The sequence below is a fragment of the Sorex fumeus genome, unplaced genomic scaffold (assembly GCF_029834395.1).
Source record: "Sorex fumeus unplaced genomic scaffold, SorFum_2.1 ptg000003l, whole genome shotgun sequence".
NCBI classification, from domain to species: Eukaryota; Metazoa; Chordata; class Mammalia; order Eulipotyphla; family Soricidae; genus Sorex; species Sorex fumeus.
Window position 1 is genome coordinate 27,279,476 of NW_026606060.1, and position 25,903 is coordinate 27,305,378.

The following is a 25,903-nucleotide window of genomic DNA, read 5'->3' on the forward strand; positions in this document are numbered from 1 at the left end:
TCAGAACCAGAATCCCCACCTAAAAATGTTGAAATCCTTGATGTTACCGCACATGAAATAAGTTTGAAGTGGTCACCACCTGAGAAACCCAATGGGGTTATTATTGCTTATGAAGTCCTCTATCAAAATACAGATGCCCTATTTGCATGGAATAGCTCAACCACAGATATAATTTTAAGGGACTTGAAACCTTACACTCTCTATAACATTTCTGTAAGGTCATATACCAGGGTTGGTCCTGGACATCACTTATCTTCTTTACTTTCTGTGAGGACTTCAGAGACTGGTAAGTTTTGTTTGGTTTTGTTAGTAATACACAATGAGGAGTTAAGAATGGTTGAAAGTTGTCCTATTGTTTATATGATAAAATACTGAAGGTCCGTCATTATTCTTTGTCTGATGAAAATATTTTTATGAAAAATTATGGGACAGAATTGCTGTATGAATTTTAAAAGACTGATGTGCATGACAGGGAACTTCTGAATAAAAATCAGCAAATGCATCAAGTGAGTGAGTTTGAGAAGTAAAGATTTCAATACACTAGCTTTCAAATTATATAATAATAAAAAACACTTATAAATATCTTACATTCCTATGAATAAATACTTATGTGTGTGCATATGTGCATATATAAAATGTGTGTGTTTGTGTGTGTATGTGTGTGTGTGCATCTGTGTTTGTATGTGTGTGTTCAGAATGGAATGCCTAGGGAATCCTAATGAAGGATTAGCATTGTCTTACATTTTAGTAAGTTGGCTGAATTGATGGTATATAGGTTGTTGAGTGAACGAGGAGAGATTATACCATCTAAAATAAGTAACACAGAGTCTGGAGCCTGTACAGCCTGTAAGACATGCCTGGCAAGCATTCCACTGGGTTTGATTTTTGGCACCTCATATGGTCCCTGAGCACCTCAGGAGTGATCCCTGAGCACAGAGCCATAAATAATTCCTGAGTACTGTTGGGTGTGGCCACAAAACAATGAATAAATAAAATAAGTGACACAGGCAAGGAATTACTTGTCTTTTCCAGTGGTGTTGAAAACAAATAGGACGAGCAAGACATTTTGTCTGATGATTTTTGCTTATTGTGTTTATTATCTTATAACTATATATTAAAGGTATCACTCTTAGTTAATGATGTAATGCATGCTGAGAACTTAGAACTAAATGTAAAATTGTTGCTTTATTCCAAATACTAAAAATATTTACTAGTTATTGGTTGAGCCATATGGGTCATGAAATCTAAATGTCAGTAATTTCATACCCAGATGCTATGAATGAGGTACCATCCCTGGCCTTGAGTAACTAAAAGCAGGTTTGCACTGAGTGAAAATTTCATCCTGAGATTAACAAATTGATAAGATTAAATGAGTCATGAGTACCTATAGATAGTAACAATAGATGTAATTGCAGAAATAAAAGTAATAAAATTAATATTTGAAAGATGTATGTATGTATTTTATAGATATGATTGATGTTGTAGACAGCTATTGACCTTTACAAAAAGATTTGCCTTTAAGTTCCAAATAAAAGCATTAAGACACTATTATATGTGTTGCCTAATAAAAAGCTGAAGTCCATTGTGTTTATTCTTTCCACAAATAGTCAACAAATATTTACAATATGCTAAGCCTTATTATAAACAAAACACTGTACAGAAAAAAAGAAATTTCTGTCCTAAATTTAGTATTGATTAGTGAATATTAGGTGAAAAATCTAGAATTGCTATCCCAGATCCAAGTGACAGTAAATTTCCTTTACTTTCATTATATGTGCTGTTTTGGAAGTAATCAATAAAACTAATAAAACTAGTCATTTATAAGATATATATATGTATATATATAAAATATTTCCATTCATTGTTAGAATATATTGTTTTTGTCGGGCTGGAGCAATAGTACAGCGGGTAGGGCATTTGCCTTGCACGCAGCCGACCTGGGTTTGATTTCTCCGCCCTTCTCGGTGAACCTGGCAAGCTAGCGAGAGTATCTTGCCCGCATGGTAAAGCCTGGCAAGCTACCTGGGATGTATTCGATACAAAAAACAGTAACAACAAGTTTCACAATTTGTTGTGAGACCTTACTGGTGCCCACTCGAGCAAATCCATGAACAACAGGAGGACAGTGCTACAGTGCTATTGTTTTTGGCACAAAAATGTTTTTGACTTATGTACAGCATGGGGAAGAAAAGTAACAATTTTGAAAGAACCTGTTGTTTAATGACTATAGCCATTATCACTGTCACTGTCACTGTCCTCCAGTTGTTCATCGATTTGCTCGGGCAAGCCCAGTAACGTTTCCATTGTGACAATTGTTACTGTGTTTGGCATATCGAATATGCCACGGGTAGCTTGTCAGGATTTTCCCTGAGGGCGAGATACTCTTGGTAGCTTGCAGGGCTCTCTGAGAGGAGCGGAGGAATCGAACCCAGCCATGTTGGCCGCTTGCAAGGCAAACGCCCTACCCGCTGTGCTATCGCTCCAGCCCATAGCTGTTATATAAGTGCTTATTATTTCCCTATATAAGTGGTCATATCATCAAGAACACCTTATTTTAATAATTATTTAGAAACATATTTGAATTGTTATTACATACATGATGTTTTATTTAATTTACTTTTGATTTGGGGTCATGCATGTGGGTACACAGAACTTGCTCCTCATTCTGTCCTCAGAGCAGGGTTCAAGGGATCATATAGGGTGCCAGAAATTGAACCCGAATGGCAACATACAAGGCAAACATCCTACCCACTGTACTTTTGCTCCATCGCCCTACATACATAAAGTTTTAAACAGAATTGGGAAAAATGTAATTACTATTTTACTACCTATTATATGATCTTTATTCAAAGTCAGGAGTAATAAGTTTGAAGTGAATGTAAGTATTGAAATTTAAATTTAATTATAAGTGAGAATGATTGGTAGCTTGCCACAATTATGTGTGTGTTGGAGGTGGGGGTGGCAAAGGGCACTTAGGATAGGAAAGGGGCCAGTATGACAATAATCATTGGAAATGATCACTCTGGACAAGAACAGAGTGTTGAGAATAGGTAAAGGAATATATACGATAACCTTTCAGTATCTGTATTGCAAACCATAATGCCCAAAAAGATAAAGGGGAAGGAGAAGAGGAAAGGGAGGGAGGAAAAGTACTTGTCATAGAGGGAGTGGGGTGGGGTGTGGGGGGAGGGCAACTGGGCATATTGGTGGTGGGAAAGGTACACTGGTAAAGGGACGTGTTTGCAACATTATATGACTGAAACTCAGTCATGAACAACTTTGTGTTTTTATTTGTATGTTTGTTTGGGTCACTCCCAGCAATGCTCAGGAGTTACTCCTGGCTCTGCACTCAGGAATTACTCCTGACGGTGATCTGGGGACCATATGTGATGCCAGGGATCAAACCTGGGTTGGTGGCATACAAGGCAAACTCCCTACCAGTTCTACTATCACTCAGGCCCCACAACTTTGTAACTGTGTCTCTCACTGTGATTCAATTAAAAAATAAAAAAAAATAATATTTTTTAAAAAGTGAGAAGCTTAGTTTTGAAAGTTGCCTTAGGAAAAAAGACTATTTTATGTATATGGATTACTAGGGATAGTTTAGTAAATGAATAAAAAACAGAGTAGATGAAACATAATGTTGATACTTATAGGTTAGACTCCTGACCACTAATCCAGATCACCTGATTTAGAAAATTAAAAGAGAAGGAAGAAACGATTTATGTTAAGGCACACTAGCCCACCCATTTGTGTAGATGTAGTTGGGTCATCCTGATATTAGGCTCTTCTGGAAACAAATGAGGCCTATTAAGAGATATAAGTATAGTATCATATCATCTACGAATAGTGAGAGCTTGATTTCTTCTTTTCCTATCCGAATGCCCTTAATATCTTTTTCTTGCCTAATCTCTATTGAAAGTACTTCCAGTACTATATTGAACAGAAGTGGAGAAAGTGGACATCCTTAGGATGTCTCATCCCTGATCTTAGAAGGAAGGCTCTTAGTTTTTCCCCATTGAGAATAATGCTTGCCATAGGCTTGTGGTAGATGACTTTGACTATATTGAGGAAAGACTCTTCTATACCCATTTTGGCGAGGGTTTTCATAATAAACAGGTGCTGGATCTTGTCAAATGCTTTCTCTGCATCTATTGATATGATAATATGCTTTTTATATCTTCTTTTGTTGATATGATGGATTATGTTGATTGATTTCCAAATGTTAATCCATCCTGCATCCCCAGGATGAATCCCACTTGGTCTTGGTGTATGATCTTTTTGATGAGTTGTTGATCTATTTGCTAGTATTTTGTTGAGAATCTTCGCATCTGTGTTTATCAGGGATATTGAACTGTAGTTTTCTTTTCTTGTAGTGTCTTTATTTCCTTTTGGAATTAGGGAGATATGTGCTTCATAGAAACTGTTTGGGAGAGTTTCTGTTTCTTCAATTTCCTGGAAAAGCTTGATAAGAACTGGCAATAGGTCCTCTTTAAATGTTTGGAAAAATTCATTAGTAATTCCATCTGGACCTGGACTTTTGGTTTTGGGAAGACTTTTGACTACAGTTTCAGTTCCCTTGATATTAATAGTACTATTCAGGTATTCTAGATCTTCTTGATTCAGTCTTGGAAGATTATAGGAATCCAGGAATTTATCCATTTATCTAGGTTCTCTTGCTTTGTGGCATTTATCAATTTATCTAGGTTCTCTTGTTTCGTGGCATACAGATCTGCACTTGTATGTTCATTCCTGCACTGTTGACAATAGCTATAATCTGGAAAAAACCTGAGTGCCTGAGAACAGATGACTGGTTAAAGAAACTTTGGTACACCTACACAGTGGAATACTATGCAGCTGTTAGAAAAGATGAAGTCATGAAATTTGCATACAAGTGGTCCTACATGGAAAGTATCATGCAAATTGAAATGAGTCAGAAAAAGAGGGACAGACATAGAAAGATTTCACTCATCTGGGGAATATAAAGTAACATAATGGTAGACGAACACCCAAAAATATTTGAGATAAGTACCAGGTCTGCTCCACAGCTTGGAAGCCGGCAGCACATGCTAGGGGAAAAGGCAGCTCAGGTAGATAAGGGAACACCAAGCAAAAGGTGTTTGGAGGATTTGCTCGGGATGCAAGATGTGTGCTTAGAGTATAAACCGAACACGATGGCCACTTAGTACCTCTATTGAAAACCACAACACCCTAAAGGAAAGAGAGAGCAAAAGGGAATGCCCTACCACAAAGGTGGGGCGGTGTGTGGGGGGGTGAAGTGCGGGGGGAGGGATACTGGGATCATTGGTGGTGGAGAATGGGCACTGGTGGAGGGATGGGTACTTGATCATTGTATAACTGAAACCCAAGCACGAACCTTTGTAAGTCTACAACTGTACCTCATGGTGTTTCACTAATAAAGAGAGAGATAGAGAGAGAGAGAGAGAGAGAGAGAGAGAGAGAGAGATAAGAACTCAATGTCCAGACCACTATTTTCTGAATCTTTTGTCTAAATTAGGCTATTCTCTAGGCCTATGTGTTATGAGTTAGGAGTTATGTGTTAGGAGTGTTATGTGTTATGTGTTAGGAGTTCCTTGGAGGAGAGCGGGTTGAGCTTTCCTCCCCGCCCCGACCAGGGCTACGGCAGCCGAAGACATCCAGGACAAGCCACCACCATGCTGAGACCACTCTCCGCACACATGAAGGTACTGGCAGAGGGACAAAGCCACGCGGGTTCCGGGGCCGAGACCTCCAAGCCTACTCGAATTGGAGTCGAGCATCTTCCACCCAGATCCTCCAAATTCCAGTAGGCGGGGGTCACACCCACCACCTGGCCCCCTGGCGCCGTGTAATCCCATCAGCGGCCAAGACTCAGAGACTATAAAATCTAGATCCCGGAACCGCGCGGCCGCATTCGCGGCCGCGCGACATATTAACAGAACTTTTTTTTTTTTTATGACATCTTATTGTCTTATTCCTACTTTGGATAAACTTGCAGGCTATCGAATGTAGCCTGCCCACAGGGCAGAGTCTGGCAAACTCCCCGTGGCGTACCAAATATGCCAAATACCAGTAACAATGATGGGTCTCATTCTCCTAAATAGCCTTGAATATAATCTCAGGGCTAGGATGAAAAAGACGTTACTGGGGCCTGCTCGAGGCAATCGACGAATAACAGGATGATGAAATGAAATGAAATGAATGTGTTATGATGAATATTAGAGTCTGAGTTAGTGACTTGCTATTGTGTTTCTCAACCCTCTTCTTAGAAAGTCAGTATTTTGTTTAGACCTTGTTTTCTTCCTGAGTCTTCCCTAATCTATGAGTCAGCTCCTAGTTTCCAGTTCAGGGATATTTATTTCTCTTCCTTCCCATTTATGCATTTTATCCTTTAGTTCTCCTAGGATATCCGGCAGATATTTGAGTGGGCCATCTATCCCCGGGTTGAAAAAACAGTCTCCTTGATCATGTTTGATGCTACCAAGCCAGTAGTTTCCTTTGCTCCTGTAAAAGATCACGGTCACAGTCACGGTCCTTCCATTGTTCATTGATTTGCTTGAGCAGACCCAGTAACATTGTGAGACTTGTTACTGTGTTTGGTATATCGAATATATCATGGGTAGCTTGCCAGGCTTTGCCGTGGGGGCGAGATAGTCTTGGTAGCTTGCCAGGCTCTCCGAGAGGGGCGGAGGAATTGAACTCGGGTTGGCCATGTTGGCTGTGTGTAAGGCAAACGCTCTACCCACTGTGCTATTGCTCCAGCCCTCTGTAAAAGATAAAGCTAAAATTTTAAAGTAGTCTCTCAAGGTGTCATTTGAGCTTTATGTGCCCAGAACAGCTGTCTGTTTCCAGATTCAGATTCTGGTTAAATAAAACAAAATCACTGTCTCTTCTTATAAAAATATAAAACAAAACAAAAACAAATAAAAAAAAACCCAAAACTTCTTTTTTGAAGGTTGTGTGTGAGAATTGTAATGATGTGTTAACTTAGCAATGTGTTAATACTGCCACTTACAAATAGAAATACATTATTTGTGTAACTATTTTGTCTTAATTAGAAAATCACATTTACCAACACTTAGAAGCAAAATGCTCATAATTATGCAGTAAAGCTTAACACAGATTGATCTTATATGTGGGTGTAGGCCCTCCCGTTGATCATCGATTTGCTCGAGCAGGCCCAGTAACGTCGCCATTGGAGACTTTGTTGTTACTGTGTTTGGCATATCCAATACGTCATGGGGAGCTTGCCAGGCTCTGCTGTGCGGGCGAGATACTCTCGGTAGCTTGCCGGGCTCTCTGAGAGGGGCGGAGGAATCGAACTCGGGTCGGCCATGTTGGCTGCGTGCAAGGCAAACGCCCTACTGCTGTGCTATCTCTCTAGCCCATGTGGGTGTAGCTGTGTGTGTTAATGTGTATTTTCAGTATAAGCGGTATAGTTTTTTAAGTTTGAGAATTCTTTGTATTTCTGGTTTGTCATTTTCAAACAAGCAAATGTGCACTTGAAAAAATAAGTTAATTTTCTCATACTTAGGATATAATGCTAACATGAAGAACTTTGAAGAAAATAGTTTCCATACAAATTACCTTTAGGTAATTTTTCTACTTTATTACTTTTTTAACATAAGCTTAGCAGTAAATCTTTAATATACTGAGTGATATATTATATAATATACTAGTGGATGGTAACTTGAGTGGTGACTAAAACTTGTGCTAACTCTCCACTATTATTAGCAATGCATTGCATTTCTTAACGTCTCTGTTTAACATTAAAAATATATGTTCAACAACCATCTGTGGACATATTCATGGTAACTAGTTCATATTTAGAATTTGTCCTAAATACAACAAGTCTCATGATTGAGATGCTACTGGGCCCACTCGAGCAAATCGATGAACAACGGGAGGACTGTGATACCGTGAAATTATTTGTTTTATTTTAAAATAGACACATCCTATTAACTGATTCCATTGTTTAAATTTTGTTGATGAGTTAGCTATTTTATGTGACATTTCTACAATTGGAAACAATCTTATTTCAGAAAACTAGAGGAGAATCATCATCATACTCTCAAATGTGAGAGTTATCAAATCTGTTTTGCTGAATATCTAGTGCTGGTTATTCCCTAAGGGTAAGTGAATAAAAATGTTAATGATACAGACCTGGGGTCAAGGATGCATATTTATGCCCTGGCCATCTATAGTAGTCTGGCAATTCCAGAGGGACCTACTTGGCAAATTCCACTGACAATTTTTCAAAATAACAAATTAAATCGAACTATAAGATTCAAGAAAAACATCATAAAGTCTTAGTTTTTTTTTAATTCTTGCATTTAAATATTCAAATCAATCTTATTTATTTTCCTTAGCTATGAGTTTTTTTTCTTGTATATTCTATGGCATCTTAAATATGTTTGTTAATTAAGTAGACAGACTCTTTATTGATTCTATATACTGTGTGACCTCTTTACCAGGAACTGTAGATACAGTATAAAAAAAGACAACATTTCTACCTTTCTGCATCTTAATACATTTGAAGGGTCACAGAAAATAAACACGTAAACAAATAAGCAATATGATTAATAGTTTTAAGTTCTAGATTATGCATTTAGATTATTGAACAGATTATTTAAGTAGAAGACTGAGAAATACTGAGAAGACTGTTTAAGCTCAACAATATTAATAGTTACTGGAATAAACTAAATGAGTGTCAGGAGGAAAAGTTATCCAGAGGAAGGAATAGCAATTCCAAGTCCCTGAAGTATAAGTTATTTCAGGTGGATGAGGAACTATAGAGAGTTTCTATCATTTGAGCTTTAAGAATGATTGGGAAAGTTAGAAGATGAGGAAGAATTTACAGAGGTAGAGCCTGCAGATCTTTGCGTGCCATTCTAAGTTGTTTGGAACGCAATAGAAGTAAATAGAATATTATTGGAGAATTATGAGATAAACCATGATATTATTTGTAGTTTTTAAAAAATGAATAATATGTTGGATCTGGAAGCAAAAAAGAAAAAAATCAAGAGTAACATTGGGGCATTTGGTCTGAATATATTAATGAATGATGGTGAAGTTACATGGGGATGTTCATGGAAGAGATCAATTTGGATGAGTAGAAACAAGAATTCTTATTGTCATGGATAACTACAATGTTTGTGTTCCCACAAATAATTCATGGTTATTACTACATGATTCAGTACCATAGAAGAACTAAGGAGACTGCAGAAAAGAGAAAAAAATTAAAGCCCAAATTCTTTGTCTAGGTAGATGGAATGAAATCTAATAGAGGCACAGAAAAATTGGAAGGAGGCAAAAAAAACAGTAACGAAAAGTTAGTGGTAGGAAGATAATGTAGCTCTTTTCTGAATGTTTTATTTTGTCAGTGAAATAAGAAGTGAGGCAAACATCTTGTATAGTAAGAAAGAGTGTTGTACATTTATAGATAGAAGATGACTAAAGCATTTAACAGTGTGAGGTTGAAGTCTTTGAAAGCAAAATATATAGCCTTAAAAGAGTAAAAATGACTTATCTGAGATTTCAGGTTATGAATTTACGAAGTCTAATAAGTTGTCTAGAGGGATAGCACAGCAGGTAGGGCATTTACCTTGCACGAGGCCGACCCGGGTTCAATTCCTCCACCCCTCTCAGAGAGCCTGGCAAGCTACCGAGAGTATTTCACTCACACGGCAAAGCCTGGCAAGCTACTCATGACGTATTTGATATGGCAAACACAGTCATAAGTCTCACAATGGAGACGTTACTGGTACAGCTCGAGCAAATCGATGAACAACGGGAGGACAGTGCAGTGCAATGCATTAAGTGAGCAGTAGTATTTTGCTCAGACATTTTTCACCATTATATTTTAGACTTGAAATCACAACTGAGTTAACCCCATTTGGACAAAGGAACTGATGGAGATTTCTGAGAGTGGGGATAGTAACTGACATGAAATTGGATCTGAATAAGCAGGAAGAGGAAGACATGAGGGAAGTGACCAACACTATCATAAAAAACATATCAAAGAATCTTGCATTGTCCAACCATGGTAAATAAGCTGAAAATAAGCAGTGGTTGCCAAAGAGCATAAAATACAGTTAACTAGTGATGATGTTATTATGAAAACTAGTGGTTAAGATGAGATAAAAAGAAATTATTTTGTAATTTAATAGATATTTTGAAACTATTTCTTCCATAATCACAATTCTGGAGTTACAATTATGGAATAAATCACGAACACGATCATCCTGTTGTTCGTCGATTGCCTCGAGCAGGCACCAGTAACGTCTCCTTTGCCCTAGCCCTGAGATTTTAAAATGTGCCATATTCAAGGCACTTTCAGGGTTAGGAGAATGAGACCCATCATTGTTACTGATATTTGGCATATTGGGTACACCACGGGGAGTTTGCCAGACTCTGCCGTGTGGGCAGGTTACATTCGATAGCCTTCCAGGTTGTCCAAAGTAAGAAAGAGATGATAAGATGTCGCGCGTCCACGAATGCAGCCACGTGCTTCCAAGAGCTGGGTTTTATAGTCTCTGGGTCTTCGCCACTGATGGGATTACATGGTGCCAGGGAGCAGTTGGTGGGCTTGACCCCTGCCTACTGGAAGATTGAGGATCTGGTTGGAGGATACTCAGCCCCAATTAGAGCAGGCTTAGAGATCTCAGGCCTGGGACCTGCATGCTGTTGCTCCTCTGCCGGTACCTTCATGCGCGTGGAGAGTTGTCTCAGCATGGTTGTGGCTGATTCTGGAGGTCTTTGGCTGCCAGGGCTCTGCTCAGGGTGGGGAGGGAAACTCAACCCGCCCCCTTCCAAGAGGCCCCAGCTAGGACAGCCAGACGCGGGGGCAGGAGATTCTGCACTGTTCTTTTCCGGGAGCTGGGTTTTATAGCCTTTGGGTCTTGGCCGTTGATGGGATTACACAGCGCCAGGGGGCAGTTGGTGGATGTGATAATAACACTAATAACAAATAACAATAATATATTTATTTCATAATTATTATCTGAATTTCTTCTATAATTATGATTACAGAAGGTAATTATAAGTATGGATGAAATGATCTTTCCCAGGAGAGGTAAGATGCAATATTCTCAGCATATCCAAGCTTTCATTTAAAGTCACAAGGTAATTAGAGCTTATAGATTGGCTTTGTGATATAGTAGAGAAAATTTTCATATTGGGAAGGAGATAATAGGATTACATTGCTATATTGTTATTTCAAATAATATACTGAATTTTAACATTTCCCAAAGTTTTAGAAATATCAAAAGTCTTATGCCAGCTTTATCCATTAAATATTAGATTCAAAACTATGGCAGGAAACAAATATTGGGGGACACTATACCTCTACTTGCAAGTCTTCTGAAATTTCCTTTGCTGTTCTCACTTCAGCAGCACATATATTGAATTTTCGTTTGCTAAATATGTTAGTAGCAATTTTTATTTCCAGTACAATTGAATACAGATTTAAAAGGATCAATGCTTTCTTTTAAATGTTATTCTAGGAGGGTGATATTTTCATATTATTTAATCCCCTCATTACTTTTATTGTTAGTGTTCTAAAGCAATCAGATTATACTGTTATGTTTGTGCTTGTAGTCTTTCATAATAACAATTATTTCCTGCTTAAAATATATTGGTTACAATTTTATTGACTGTGCAATAATTTTGTTAGCCTTATATGTTTTTTTCTCAATATTTTCTGGGTATAGAATTCTAGTCGTTTTTCCATTGATACAAATTTTCAGCCTAATTCAATTTTCTATGCAGATGACCTCTCTTTGTCTAAATATGATTTTAAAATACCTTTCCAGGACTTTATTGAAATTATTTGATCAACAGTTTTGGTTTTTTTTTTCTTTTGGGGTCACACCTGTTGATACTCAGGGGTTACTCCTGGCTCTGCATTCAGGAATTACTCCTGGTGGTGCTCAGGGGACCATATGGAATTCTGGGGATCAAACCTGGGTCGACCACGTGCAAGGCAAAGATCCAAACTTCTTGTACTATCCCTCTGGACCAATTTTGAAAAATCTTAGTCTTTATCCATTTATAGTTCTTTCTGGTTCTCTTTATTATCTTAGACCTCTTTTAGTATATCCTAGAATTTTTTGCTGCCATTTTATATTTTCCATATTTTCTATTTCAGAACTAAATTCCTGTTATTTAATTATCACCCTTTATATTTTGAATCTTTTATATTTTGAATCTTTTTTTTTCATGTAGTAAGGGAATTGACATTTCAGTTATTTTTCTTTTTCTCTTCTGGAAGTCCTATATTATTCTATTTCAAATATGTTTGGTTATTTTTATTATTACCTAAGAAATTCTCTGCTCATGTATTCAAATATATTTAATTTCTCGAAATAGTTAACATTTATATTTTTAACCTTTAAAGTTATAATAGTCTTTTTAAGGCTGTGTGTGTGTGTGTGTGTGTATGTGTGTGTGTGTGTTCCCTCTTTTTCTTTGTTGGCTTTTGGTGCCTGATTTGCTTGTGTGTTTAGTGATTTTTATCAGTGAGCTCATATTCCTTGAAACTTTATCTATGTGGCCTGAGTTGAAGGCAAGTTTCTTCAGAGACGATTTATGTTTGCTTCTGCATGTTTTTTGAGAAATAATAGCAATTCAGCATTGCCGATTCACTTTAATTTAAATTCTATAGGTTTACTCATGTTTTGCATAAGAATTTGGGCCACATAGGCTCCAGTGAGTAGCCTTCAAAACTTTAACCTCTTTATTTATAAGTGTGGTGAGAAAAACAAGTTTCTCTTATGCCCTCTTTTGTATAGTTAGTTTACTCCTCATTCCTGTTCTACATTGTGCCAGACAGCGAGTTTCTACTCCTCCTCTATTCTATGTATTCTATGACACTGCAAAGAATCCAAGGTTTCCCCTAACTCTAATTATAATGTCATATTTTGTAAGGTGAAGTTCCAACATTTTATGAATGGTTATTCCTTATTCTTTTACTATTTCGAGACTAACTCTGGAAATTTATATAAGTGTTTTTAGAGACACTAAAACTAAGCAGGACTATCTGTACCTTGGAATGAAAAGGTGGTTTTAGTACCAGCTTTCATCACAGGGTTCTTATTTTCACTTTTTAAAATTTAATTGTTCTTATTTTATTTTGTTTTGTTTTAATTTTTTACTTACATAGATACCTATCTCTTCTGTTAGCACTGCAATGCCTTAACATGTTGTTTTAATTTTATGCAGTTTTAATAATTTGATTTAATAAGTTAAATTAAGATACTCATTTATTTTAAGAGTATATGTTCTCTTATTATGCCAGATTGGGATCCTACATTTAGTTCTCCTGTTTAAATATCTATAAAGAACAATTTTATGAACATTATACTCAATACAGGAAGAGTATTCATAGACAGAAAATTGCTATTTTATTGCACTATATTATATTATATTATACTTAAGAGATTGTTTTTGTATTGTAATATGAAACCTTATGTCTAGGGAAATTTTCTTGTCCTAGATCTTGAAAACAAAAACTTGGGATCTCATGTGTATAGACAGAGCACATGTGCCACCTCTAGTCTCCATCCCTGGCACACACAATCAGACTTTAAGTCTCTCAGTCTTCTTTTTCTTTCTCATTTGCATTTCTTTAGTACAAGACAATTTAACATAGTCTGAAGCATTTAAATAAAAATTCCATCAGATAAGCATTATGCAACAGAATCATAGTATGAATCTTCTACCGAGATGATTTTTTTTCTAAGCAGTTATAAGTGCTAAACTTTATGTACATATCTTTATTCATTTAAGATATTTATCAGAATTACACTCTAAAGAATGTTCATGTGTATACATTCTTGTGTGCTTGGAAGAAGCTTCTGCAGAATAAAATTAGGATGGAATTGTTTATGCACTTATTCTTTTATTTGTTTCCAGTGCCTGATAGTGCACCAGAAAATATTACTTACAAAAATATTTCTTCTGGAGAGATTGAGCTATCATTCCTTCCCCCAAGGCGTCCCAATGGAATCATACAAAAATATACAATTTATCTCAAGATAAATAATGGAAATGAAGAAAGAACTATAAATACAACCTCCTTGACCCAGAGCATTAAAGGTAAAATTAAATCTAACTCTGATAATATTTATTTTATGTTAACAAAGTGTAAGCCTATTACATCTTTACATACATATGTATAAGGGAAGGACATTTTACTTTATATAGGGTATGAAAATTCCAATGTTTTGCTTAAATAGGTTTTTCCAAGTCATATAAAAGAACATTCCAGATCATTCAATCTTGTATCCAAATTATTTTATATCATTTTATCATCTTTATAGTAGGAACTTATTATTCCAAAGAACCACTTTTTTATTTTTGGAAGATTGTAAACATCTCAGTTTGCTTCTTGCTATTATGAAAAGGATATTTTGTATGTCTCTATGTTCAATTATTTTTATTCTATGTAGAACTGAAGAAATATACGCACTATCTGATTGAGGTATCTGCCAGTACACTCCAAGGTGAAGGGATTCGAAGTGCTCCCCTAAGTGTACTGACTGAAGAAGATGGTAAGTATTGATCATGGTGGATCCTGATACACTTTGAATCTATCAAATTCAAAAAAGCATGAATATAGAATGAAGGTATTTTATATTCTAAAAAACCCAGACTTGGATGTCTGTTGTGAGATATACTCCAACATTAAACAGGGATTTCTCTATCCCCATGTAAAATTACTTAGCAAAGTTAAGTGGTTATGTATATACCCAATAAAATTGGATACAAAATGCTTTAAAAATAATCTGAAGTTATCGATACCTTGTCAAGTATTTAGTGATATATTCACATGGCGATTTTTTAAGGCTAAAATTATGTTAAAATTTTGGTTTGAACACGTATGATTGTTTTATCAAATTTTAGATTTTAGTGTGTAGACCTTTACTTACATTATTTTGTTTCATTTTTAGAATATATTTAAGAATACAAGTCAAAATGATTAAAATTTAGCAGACTGTAGAATATTTGCATTATTTTATATAAATAGTTGTGCTAATTATATTTATTTAACAGTAAAATGTTTTACATGAAAAAGAAAATTACTAAGGATGTACTGAGGATTAGATATAACAAACCAAAACTACTTCATGTTTCATATAAACATTTTAAAACAAGTCATAGAGCTAAGAGGTAGTACAGGGGCTGAGGTGCTTATCTTACATGCAGTCAACCCTTATCTGCCCCTTGGCCCCTCAATAGGACTCTCCTACCCCTGCCCCAAGCAAAGAGCTGGGAATAGCCCCTGAGCACTGCTGGGTGTAGCACCATTACATAAAACACATTATAAGATAGATACATTTTGTTTTAATATATTTTACACATCAGTGACATTGTTTATTACAATACTTTTTTTCAATAATAAAGGTTATATTTTACAGAGATGTTAGCAAAATCAACAGCTTTTTGGGGGGGAGAAATGAGTGTTCTCTGTTAGAGGTAATGAGTATCATCTCTAAATACTCTGAATTTTTGTGATAATTTGTAAGTACTTATATTGCAGTGCTAGTGAAAATAATCCCCAAATTATAAATCTAGCTGCCACCAATTTTCTTAGCATTCATTTTGTTTACTTGATAAACATTTTCTTTGAAAATTGTTGCTATCAGAATAATGAAAACAAATACATACACATGAGCTGCAGTTATTCAGAATATAAAAAAGGAATAAAAAAGAATATAAAGGAATTAAATCGAGTAACAATTTCTTTGCATTATTGAAAAATTGATTTGCATAAATTGACATTGTTCAAAGAGCCTAGCATTTTTTCACAATTTCAATTATCTGTAATTCATGTTTAAGTATCACAATGATGAAAATATAAGTAATTTAAGCTCTTTATTTGCAAACATTTTATATTCGAATTACAAAATACTATTATGCATCAACTGAGAAATACCACATTAAATGTCCTAATAGTGAATGTAAACTTATGTAATTTGTATTTCTTTTTAGTACTACTCAATGCTGAATAAAATATTTGCTACCTTGCACTATTAGAGCAAAGATAAAAGAAGGCTTTAATTCTTTGCTTGTTTTATTCTACGATGGCATTTTTGTGAATCATTCATTTAGAAAGCTGAGAGAAGAGATTTTGACATTATTTTACAATTTAATGATACCTCTGCGATTGAGGAATGTCGTTTTCATTTGTGAGATCACTTGAGCTTCTCTCCCAGTATTATGCTTATCACTTTCCCACTTCTTGTGTGTATTAGATGCCCCACCTTTTCATTGTTTGAGGTACGATTTTATAGTACGTTATACTTGCTTTAACTGTATATTTATTATTATAATAGAATACTAACTTACCAAGAAGTTTGACCTGTAGGTGAATCATTGTGACAAACCCCTTGTTCTTTTTTCTCATGAAATATTTTTTTCCATTGAATCACAAAACAGATGTTCTCACACCACCATGCAAAATCTTCTTTTATCATCTCATTTTGAAAGTAAACAGTTTCCCATGCCCATGGAGAACAGCTCCGTCTATGATTCATTTACCAGCAAGTCTTTAATAAAATATTTGTGCATTTACAGTTTAACCTTGTCTTCAATGTGCTTAATAAGATGCATTATACTGTACCCTAACTTTCCAGCTCCTGACTCGCCCCCTCAAGATTTCTCTGTGAAACAGTTGTCTGGTGTCACGGTGAAGTTGTCATGGCAACCACCATTGGAGCCAAATGGAATTATCCTCTATTACACAGTTCATGTCTGGTAGGAATTTTTTTCTTTGTTGGAAATAGTTCTGAGAACAAGAATTAATATGTAACATAATAGGAATGTAGTTTTTTCATTTCAGAAAGTGATGCTACATTAGGAAGCTGATTATTAATAGGCGAGTTACTATGCTTTTATTAATAAATACATATTTTCAAATGGTGTAGATTTTCAAGGATAATAAAATAATATATTGTGATAACTGAAATGAAGTTATGTGTTATACAAAATTATACTAAATTTTTCCTCTTAAAATTAGTCCACCCATGTAAAAACAGGCATATCATTTTTTACTTCTTGACTTTTGTTAAAATAGATGTTCTCAGTATTACTGTTTTAAGTTTCCTTGAGTACGATAGTTTTAAATAAAATTTCAAATCTATTAAAATACACCATTTACAATTAACTTTCCATTGAAATGTAGTGTTTTTTTCTCCCCCTATTATCATTACTGTGATAGCTTATTTATGTGTCAGTTGTTAAAAGGATGGAATTCCATGCCACAGCTCATGTTAATTAACAACAGTGTTGCTATACTGCTTAATGAGAACCCCAAAGTAAAAATCCCCACTTTTGAAAGGATTTATAATGCAATTAAGCAGCTATGAAACACATTTCATAAAGGATGTTAAGTATTTCAATCCAGACAATTAAATTTACACAATATTTTATAAAACATGGAATTTCTTCCATTTATAATCCTGTTGTGGAAGGTCTTGTTTAAATGAGAGACTTGTTTTAAAGAAGTGATTTTCTTTGTTTGTTTTGTTTTGTGCCATACTTGCTGATGTTCACAGGTTACTCCTGGTTCTGCACTCTGGAATTACTCTTGATACTGGTCTGGGAACTATATGGGACACTGGGGATAGAACCGGGATCAGCTGCCCGCAAGGCAAGCAGTCTCTCCACTGTACTATGGCTCCAGTCCCAAGAAGCTAGTTTTTTATATTTAATCTCTAAATGAAGGTGTTTTCTACGAAGTTCACTTCATATTTTTCATATATATTTTTAGTTATTTGTATTGAATCACAGTGAAATACACAGTTATAAGGTTGTTTATGATTGGGTTCCAGTCATGTAATGTTCCAACACCCATCAATTCACCTACCAAGATTACTTTAAATCCTTTGCTTACTGCTGTTAAAATTCTAATTCCAGGCTGGAAAGATGGTGCAGTGGGTAAGACAATTGCCTTGCACGCAGCCAACCCAGGTTCAATCCCTGGAACCCTATATGATCCCCCTAGCTCACCAGAAATAATTTCTGTGCACAGAGCCACGAGTAACAGCATCACTGAATATGACCTTAAAAATTAAAAATAATGAAAAAGAAAGAAACTAATTCCTGTGTCTTGTTATTGCCTGGTATATGGTCATTTTTGCTTGTAGTTACATTATGTATCAATTATTTTTAGTTATTAATTTAATAATATGAATAGAATACCAATGTATCTATGAACAAGACAAACACAAAGCTACTAACCTCAAAGAACATATGTATAAAGGTAAATAGATTATGTCTTTATAAACAAATTAGGAAATCAAAGAAAAGAAATCTACTTTTGATGAGCTGCTCTAGAAAATCATTGGAGAAATGATATTGAATTACTATATGAATGATAAGTAACTTCTGAAGACCTGCAAGAGGGAGGAGCATTGCCTATGTAGATTCTTTGGGGGAAATGCAGGTTTTCATCTTGTAGAATAGAAATATCCAATGTTTCTAGAGGCTAAAGGCTATACAGTTTGCAAGATTGTAAATGTCCATATGCTCAAGGGAGGTAATGTTACTACACTACATCTGCCATCAAATTTCATGACTTCATTTTTCCTGACAGCTGCATAGAATTCCATTGTGTAGATGAGCCATAGTTTCTTTATCCATTCCTCTGTTCTTGGACACTCAGTTTGTTTCCAGATTCTGGTTATAGTGAATAGTGCTGCAATGAACATAGGAGTGTAAATGACGTTTCTCCTGTGTGTTTTTGGGCCCCCCGGGTATATTACCAGAAATGGTATTGCTAGATCAAATGGGAGCTCAATTTCTAGTTTTTTTGAGAAATGTCCATATTGTTTTTCAAAAAGGCTAGACCAGTTGGCATTCCCACCAACAGGTAAGGGTAGTCTCTATCTCCCCACATCCATGCCAACACCGGTTGTCTTTGTTCTTTTGGATGTGTTCCAGTCTCTGTAGTATGAGGTGATATCTCATTGTTGTTTTGATCTGCATCTCCCTGATGATTAGTGATGAAGTGTATTTTTTCATGTGTTTTTTGGCCATTCAAATTTCTTCGAGAAAGTTTCTATTCATTTCATCGCCCAATTTTCTTATGGGATTGGATTTTTTTTTCTGTAGAGTTCAACAATGCCCTGTATATCTTTGATATTAACCCCTTATCAGAAGGGTATTGGGTTGACTATTCTTTCCCATTTATAGGCTGTCTTTGTATCCCAGTCACTGTTTCTTTTGAAGTGCAGAAGCTTCTTAGTTTAAGATAGTCCCATTTGTTTTTATCTTTGCTTCCCCTTGCTTGGTCAGTCTCGTTCCATCTTTGAAGATAACTTTAGCTTCAATATTGTTGAAGGTTTTGCCGATCTTGTCTTCAATGTACCTTATGGATTCTGGTCTGATGTTGAGGTCTTTAATCCATTTGGATCTTACTTTTGTGCATGGTGTTAAGTAGAGGTCTGAGCCCATTTTCTTTTTTTACATAGCTGTCCAGTTTTGCCAGCGCCATTTGTTAAAGATACTTTCCTTGCTCCATCAAGTCACCCATTTCAACTCTCCATCATGCCATGCTCATTTCTGTGAACTAGTTATCAAATTCTGTTACCTTTGGCCATTTGCTGTTTCTTTTTTTTCCAATCCTCCACATAAGAGAGAGATCTGTCTTCCCCCTGACTGACTACACTCAGCATGGTATCCTTTTGTTCCATTGTTGTAGCAGCAAAGTGCATGATGTCACCTTGACTTATAATTAAATACTATTCCATTTCATACAAACACACCAGTTTCTTTATCCAGTCATCTTTTCTTGGACACTTGGGTTGTTTTCAGATTTTAGTTACTGTGAATAGTTTTAATCTAATTGATCAGGGAATTGCATGAATTTTACTTTTCCAGAAGGTGGCACAGTACTAGACATGATTAAATTCTATTAATTTGGCCATTGCCAGCTTCCTTAGGAACACCTACTTTGTCTCTGCCATGGCGTCATCTACAGAGGGGCAGAGGAATTCAGGAGTTATTAAGAACTTGCTGGCCAGGAGTATGGCCTGATCCTGTTTTTGTCACAGCTGATATTTCTCTTCTTTTGGAACTCAGGTCTGAGACTAGCACATCCCCCACTGCCAGTGAGCCACATGAAGTCAGAGGCAGAGTTTAGCAGAACAGCAGAACAGGGAAGTTGGAGTCTTCCTCCTAGGCATAGCCTTTGTGAGCTGTCCAGCTTCCGTGCACAGGCTCAACAGGATTAAGAACATATAGTCTTACTTTTTTTTAATTTTTATTCTTGACACTCTTCCGTTCTCAAGGCCTGCAGACTGGATCACCTCCCCCCCCCTTTTATTGGGGGGGTAACACCTGGTGATGCACAGGGATTACTCCTGGCTCTGCATTCAGGAATTACCCCCGCGGTGCTCAGGGAACCATATGGGTTGCTGGGAATCAAACCTGGGTTGACCACATGCAAGGCAAACACCCTATCTGCTGTGCTATTGCGCCAGCCCTGCCTCCCTTCTTTTATCCCCACCTCAGTCTACAAGCTTCATGTGTCTTTCTTCACCTACTTTCTGTCTAGGCAAACATGATTCCTCGGCATGTCTTCTTTATTCCAATCTGTGTCAGTCAGAAGTCTGTGTTTTTCTGAACAGTGAGATGCTATCAGGGTCCAGGCCCTTCTAGTTGATTTTTTTTTCCTTGGGAGCACCACAATACACCATCATCACTGACTTGATCTTAGAAGGAAATTCAAATCAATTGCATTTCAAAAAGAAGTTTTCTCTAATAAAAGGATGTTTGCTTCATGACAGTAATAGATGCAAATATAGAATTTTCTAATTTATTGGTGGTCATACTTCTAAAGTTTTCAAATCATAACAGCTCTTGCATTCCTAGAGAAACTAGAAGGGAAGGGATTTAGGTTACAACACACATTATATATTTACTCTTATTTACTCTTTTTTTAACTTTTTTTTTTTTTTGCTTTTTGGGTCACACCTGGCGATGCACAGGGGTTACTCCTGGCTCAGGGGACCATACGGGATGCTGGGAATCTAACCTGGGTTGGCCGCGTACAAGGCAAATGCCCTCCCTGCTGTGCTATTGCTCCAGCCCCTATTTACTCTTTTTTGAATTATTTGGATCGGGTATAGTCTTCTAATATACTGATAAGAAGTTAATTTACTTACTTGATAGTAGAATTCAACTTGAATTTTTTAAACAATTTTGTTTGTATTTGAGCAATAAAATTTAACAATAGTCTCCCTTTTGTGAGGGGCAGGCATTTGCAAGTGGTGCTCAGGAGGCTGAGGGGCTTTTGTCAGCAGTTCTTGACCAGCCAGATTGTGATTTAATGTTGAGTTTAAGGATTTGGTACAGCTTGGGCCCTGTGATATCAGGCATTTCCTGGACCGCCATAGTGTGGTGGTATTCTGGGGTTTCCTGTCTACACTCAGAGATGATCATGGTGCTGGGGATTTAACTGGGTCCAGTCATATGACTTGTGCATACTTTAACCCTTGTTTAATAATTGTCTAAGTGAATGCTTTATGAGGTAGAGTTTCAGCCTTTCAGCAATCCCTCATCCCCTAACCACATACTAAGAATCTGGAGTAAAAGTGATGCTTAAAATACTTCCTTGCATATAAATCTTGATTCTTCAATGTTTTTACCTTAATAATAACTGTGAAAAATAATTAGGAATTGTTCTGACAAATGTTTGCTAAATTCTGTGGCGATACACTAAATATTAAAGTATTACCTTACAATAACTGTAAGCTAATGAAGATAAAATGTGCACAACTGAAATAATTTTGAAATATCTGTTGAGTAATGTATTAGGATGTCTAATCAATTTTAATGAAGCTCTGCTCAATGTTGCTGTTTAAATAGCTTTTTTCCTGTAACACCAAGCTTTCCCCATGATCTATATGCTGAAAACTAGGCCTACTTCTTTTTATTCTAGTTTTAAAAAGTATTTATACTCTATTGTAAGCACAAACATTCTATATCAATAAGTAACCAAAGATGCCAGGGATTTCTCAGGGATCAGAGAAAATGTCTTGCATGTATGAGGTCCTGGATTTATCATGGTATTGTCTGGCCCCTGAGCAATGGAATGACCCTAGTCCCCACACCATGACTAGATGGTCGAAACAATAGAAATAGCTAAAAAGAACAAAAATGAGAATGGAGGACAATTTTATTTTCTAACACAAAATTTATAATGAAGATGGAAAAAATCACCTAATGTAAAGAGACTATGTCAGTAGAAGCTGTTTGTAAAAATGTGTAGGAAGCAGAAATGAACTGACAATAGATTGATAAGTTACATTGAAGAGATGGAATGTTGGGGAACAGATCTGTATTGAGTTTTTTAAAATGTGTATTTCAAATGATATAATTCTAAATAGTAATTATCATTGGTACAGAAAATCTTTGGTAAGAGTAACAACTAAAAAATTCAAATCTTATGACTCAGTGATCACAATACTTGGAACCTACAATATAACATATATATATATATACATATGTGTATATGTATATATACATATTACAATTATGGAAAGCTGTCTGTATAAGAAGGATTGCTGCATTACTTAGTAATAACTAAATAAATAAAAAAGTGAAAAAAAGAGAAACAACTCAAATCTTTATTCTGGAAAAATGGTAAAATAGACAAATTTTTTCTGAAGCATGCAACTATAAAATGATAATACGATCAATCATTTTAATTAACATGGTATAGAAAAAAGTTCAAACTTATACCCCTGGGACTGGGGTAAAACTTGACTTGTCCCATACCACTGCTGAGAAGCCCAGGATCTCAAGGCTGGGTACCACCAGGATCACACCTGACTGTTCTAGGTAAGGACAGGACATGAAATGCTGGGGATTGAACTTGAGGCCTCCTTATGCAAGGCATGTGCCCCAGCCTTTCAGCAATCCTTCATCCCCCAACCACATACTTTTATCCATGGACATTAGATACTGTAGTAGAACACATCATTATACTGTTATAATATTTTCAAATTCATAGGAACAAAGCAGGAATTTAGAATTAATCAACCACAATCTAAAGTAGTAACTGGTTAAAGGAGAGACAGCGCTGGAGAAAGCCCGCTGTGCTGCAGGGCTGCCTCTTGAGGTGGGGCATTGGAGAGCAGTCTCAGTAGTGTTTCATTCTATGTGGCAATAGCAAATAAGAGCAGGGATGAGTTGGATCCAGAAATACCACGACTACTCTTTCATTTTCCATTCCATTCTTAGTTTTGTATTCGATATGCCAAACACAGTAACAACAAAGTCTCCAATGGAGACGTTACTGGGCCCACTCGAGCAAATCGATGATCAATGGGAGGGCCTTTACTTTACTTACTTTACTTCTTAGTTCTGTGACAGTCATCTCTAACATACTGAAGATACATTCTGAACTCATACCAGAAGTTGGACTTTCAATTTATACCTCAAACAGTCCCAATCTGAAACTGTACAAGAAAAATGAGCAGCCCCTGACAAAATATAAGACATATTTATAGATGACAAATAATAGCGCTATTTTATCCCTGGAGTTTTTAATCAAAGTTAAATGTAGAAATATTATATATACATATATATACTGGTCAAAGTAATTATTATTATTATTATTATTATTGCTTTTTGGGTCACACCTAGTGATGCACAGGGGTTACTCCTGGCTTTGTGCTCAGGAATTACCCCTGGCTGTGCTCAGGGGACCATATGGGATGCTGGGAATTGAACCTGGGTTGACCGTGTGTAAAGCAAACACCCTATCCGCTGTGCTATTGCTCCAGCCCTGTCAAAGTAATTATTAAGCTTGCTATTTGGATGATGATAAAGAATGTGTTCTTATTACTATGGTACGCTGGCATAAGACAAAATTTGTTTTTACCAGGATGTTTCAGGTAATCAACTTGATTCTGCATATTTATGAAATATAATATGGGTTTTCCTTTATATAGGTAGAAATGTACCTGCAGTATTTTGCCGAGATGATTAGAGATAGAAGGCAGCAGACACATTAGAAAATATATATGGAAAGAAGTATAGAAAGAATGGGCCTGGCTTATTCAGGCTAATTCATTTCATGGCATTAGAGATCTAAATGGATCATATTGTTCTGATGACCCGTGACCTATGACAGGAGTCCAGACTTGGTTAACAACTCTGTGAGAAGCCATCTTTCTGTGAGGGGAATAGTCACTGCATTAAGAGCTTTGAAGTCCCTCTCCTGTGCTTCAGTGAATTTAAAGACTATCTTTTAGACTCCTTCTGAAAAAGCATAGCTGGCAAAATTGCCTCGGATTGCTGAACAGCTTGGCTAACCCTCCCTATCTCCATTAGCATCAGTGACACCATGGTTTTCTTGTGATAGGGAGCTTTCCAACTATTTTTCACATTTAAAGTTATGTTTGGAGAGGTTTACACATATTCAATGGCAAAAACATGGTGAATAAGTACATCTTTGTAGATTTTCTCAATTCAGGTAAAATGTTTTCCTCTTTATGATTCAAGAATTTGGGCATTTCCATCACTATCACTATCACTATTATTCGTTGTTTATTGAGTTGCTCGAGTGGGCACCAGTAACATCTCCATTCATCCGTGCCACGTGCTAGCGTATCCCAATGGCATTCTGGGAACTCTTTCAGGATCAGGGGAATAAGGACCATCATTGTTACTGTTTTTGGCATATCGTGTACACCACAGGTAGCCATGCTCTGTCACGCAGGTAGGATACTCTTGGTAGCTTGCCGGGCACTCCAAGAGGGATGGAGGCTTTGGGGGTAGCCTCTAATCACCTTTACAGGTGTTCCTAGTCAGGCATAAATGCAGGCAGGATACTCTCAGTAGCTTGCCGGGTTCTCTGAGAGTGAGAACTAGAGAATTAGAGATCCAGGAGCATGGTTTTATAGTCTCTGGATCCTGGTCGTTGATGTGGTTACACGGCAGTTGGTGGGTGTAACTGTCTAGCTATTGGAAGATGAGGTATCCGGGTGGAGGAGGCCCAGCCCTGTACCAAGCATGCTTAGAGATCTCACCCCGGGTCCCACACATCTGGATTCCTCTGCCCAGTCCTTCATGCGTGAGGCTCGTCCTAGTATGTGGAGAGTGGTCTCAGCATGACTGTGGCTGGGTCCCAGAGGCCCTCAGCTGCTGGGGCTCTGCTAGGGGCTGAGAGGAAAACTCAACCCGCCCCCCTCCAAGGGCCCAGGTGAGGACATCCAGGCCACAGGGGCAAGAGACTCTGCGTTGTTCTCTTCCATAATATTATTATATTATTTATAATGTATTTATATAAAGTTATTTCCATAATATTATTACATATTCAGAGAAAATTATCCATTTCTTTCTTTTTTATTAATGTATTGTCTATTTAATCTTTTTAATTTTTTTTATTTTTTGATGAATCGCCATGTGGTACAGTTACAGACTTATAAACTTTCGTGATTATGTTTCAGTCATACAATCATCAAGTACCCATCCCTCCACCAGTGCCCATTCTCCACCACCAATGATCTCAGTATCCCTCTCACCACCCCCACCTCATCCCCATCCCCCACCAGCCCCCTCCTCTGTGTCAGACACACTCCCTTTTTTTATTTTTTAATTTTTATTAGTGAGACATCTTGAGTTACAGTTGTAGACTTACAAATTTTTGTGCTTGGGTTTCAATTATACAATGATCAAATACCCATCCCTCCACCAGTACCCATTTCCCACCACCACGGATCCCAGTATCCCTCCCATCCTCCATCCCCCCCCCATCTCACCCCGCCTCTGTGGCAGGGCATTCCCTTTTGTTCTCTCTCTCTTGTTGGGTGTTCACACATTCCCTTTTACTCTCTTTCACCTTTTGGGTGTCATGGTTTGCAATACAGGTATTAAGTGGCCATCATGT

General features: G+C 36.7%; 1 protein-coding gene across 1 annotated transcript in view; it reads left to right on the forward strand.

The window, feature by feature from the left end:
* Positions 1-25,903, forward strand: part of PTPRQ (protein tyrosine phosphatase receptor type Q) — a 229,001-nt gene that overhangs the window by 49,446 nt on the left and 153,652 nt on the right. Inside the window, exons 14-17 of the mRNA XM_056117635.1 lie at positions 5-286; positions 13,915-14,097; positions 14,451-14,552; positions 16,638-16,758. Of these exons, the coding sequence (XP_055973610.1) occupies positions 5-286; positions 13,915-14,097; positions 14,451-14,552; positions 16,638-16,758 (688 nt within the window). The remainder of the gene's footprint in view (positions 1-4; positions 287-13,914; positions 14,098-14,450; positions 14,553-16,637; positions 16,759-25,903) is intronic.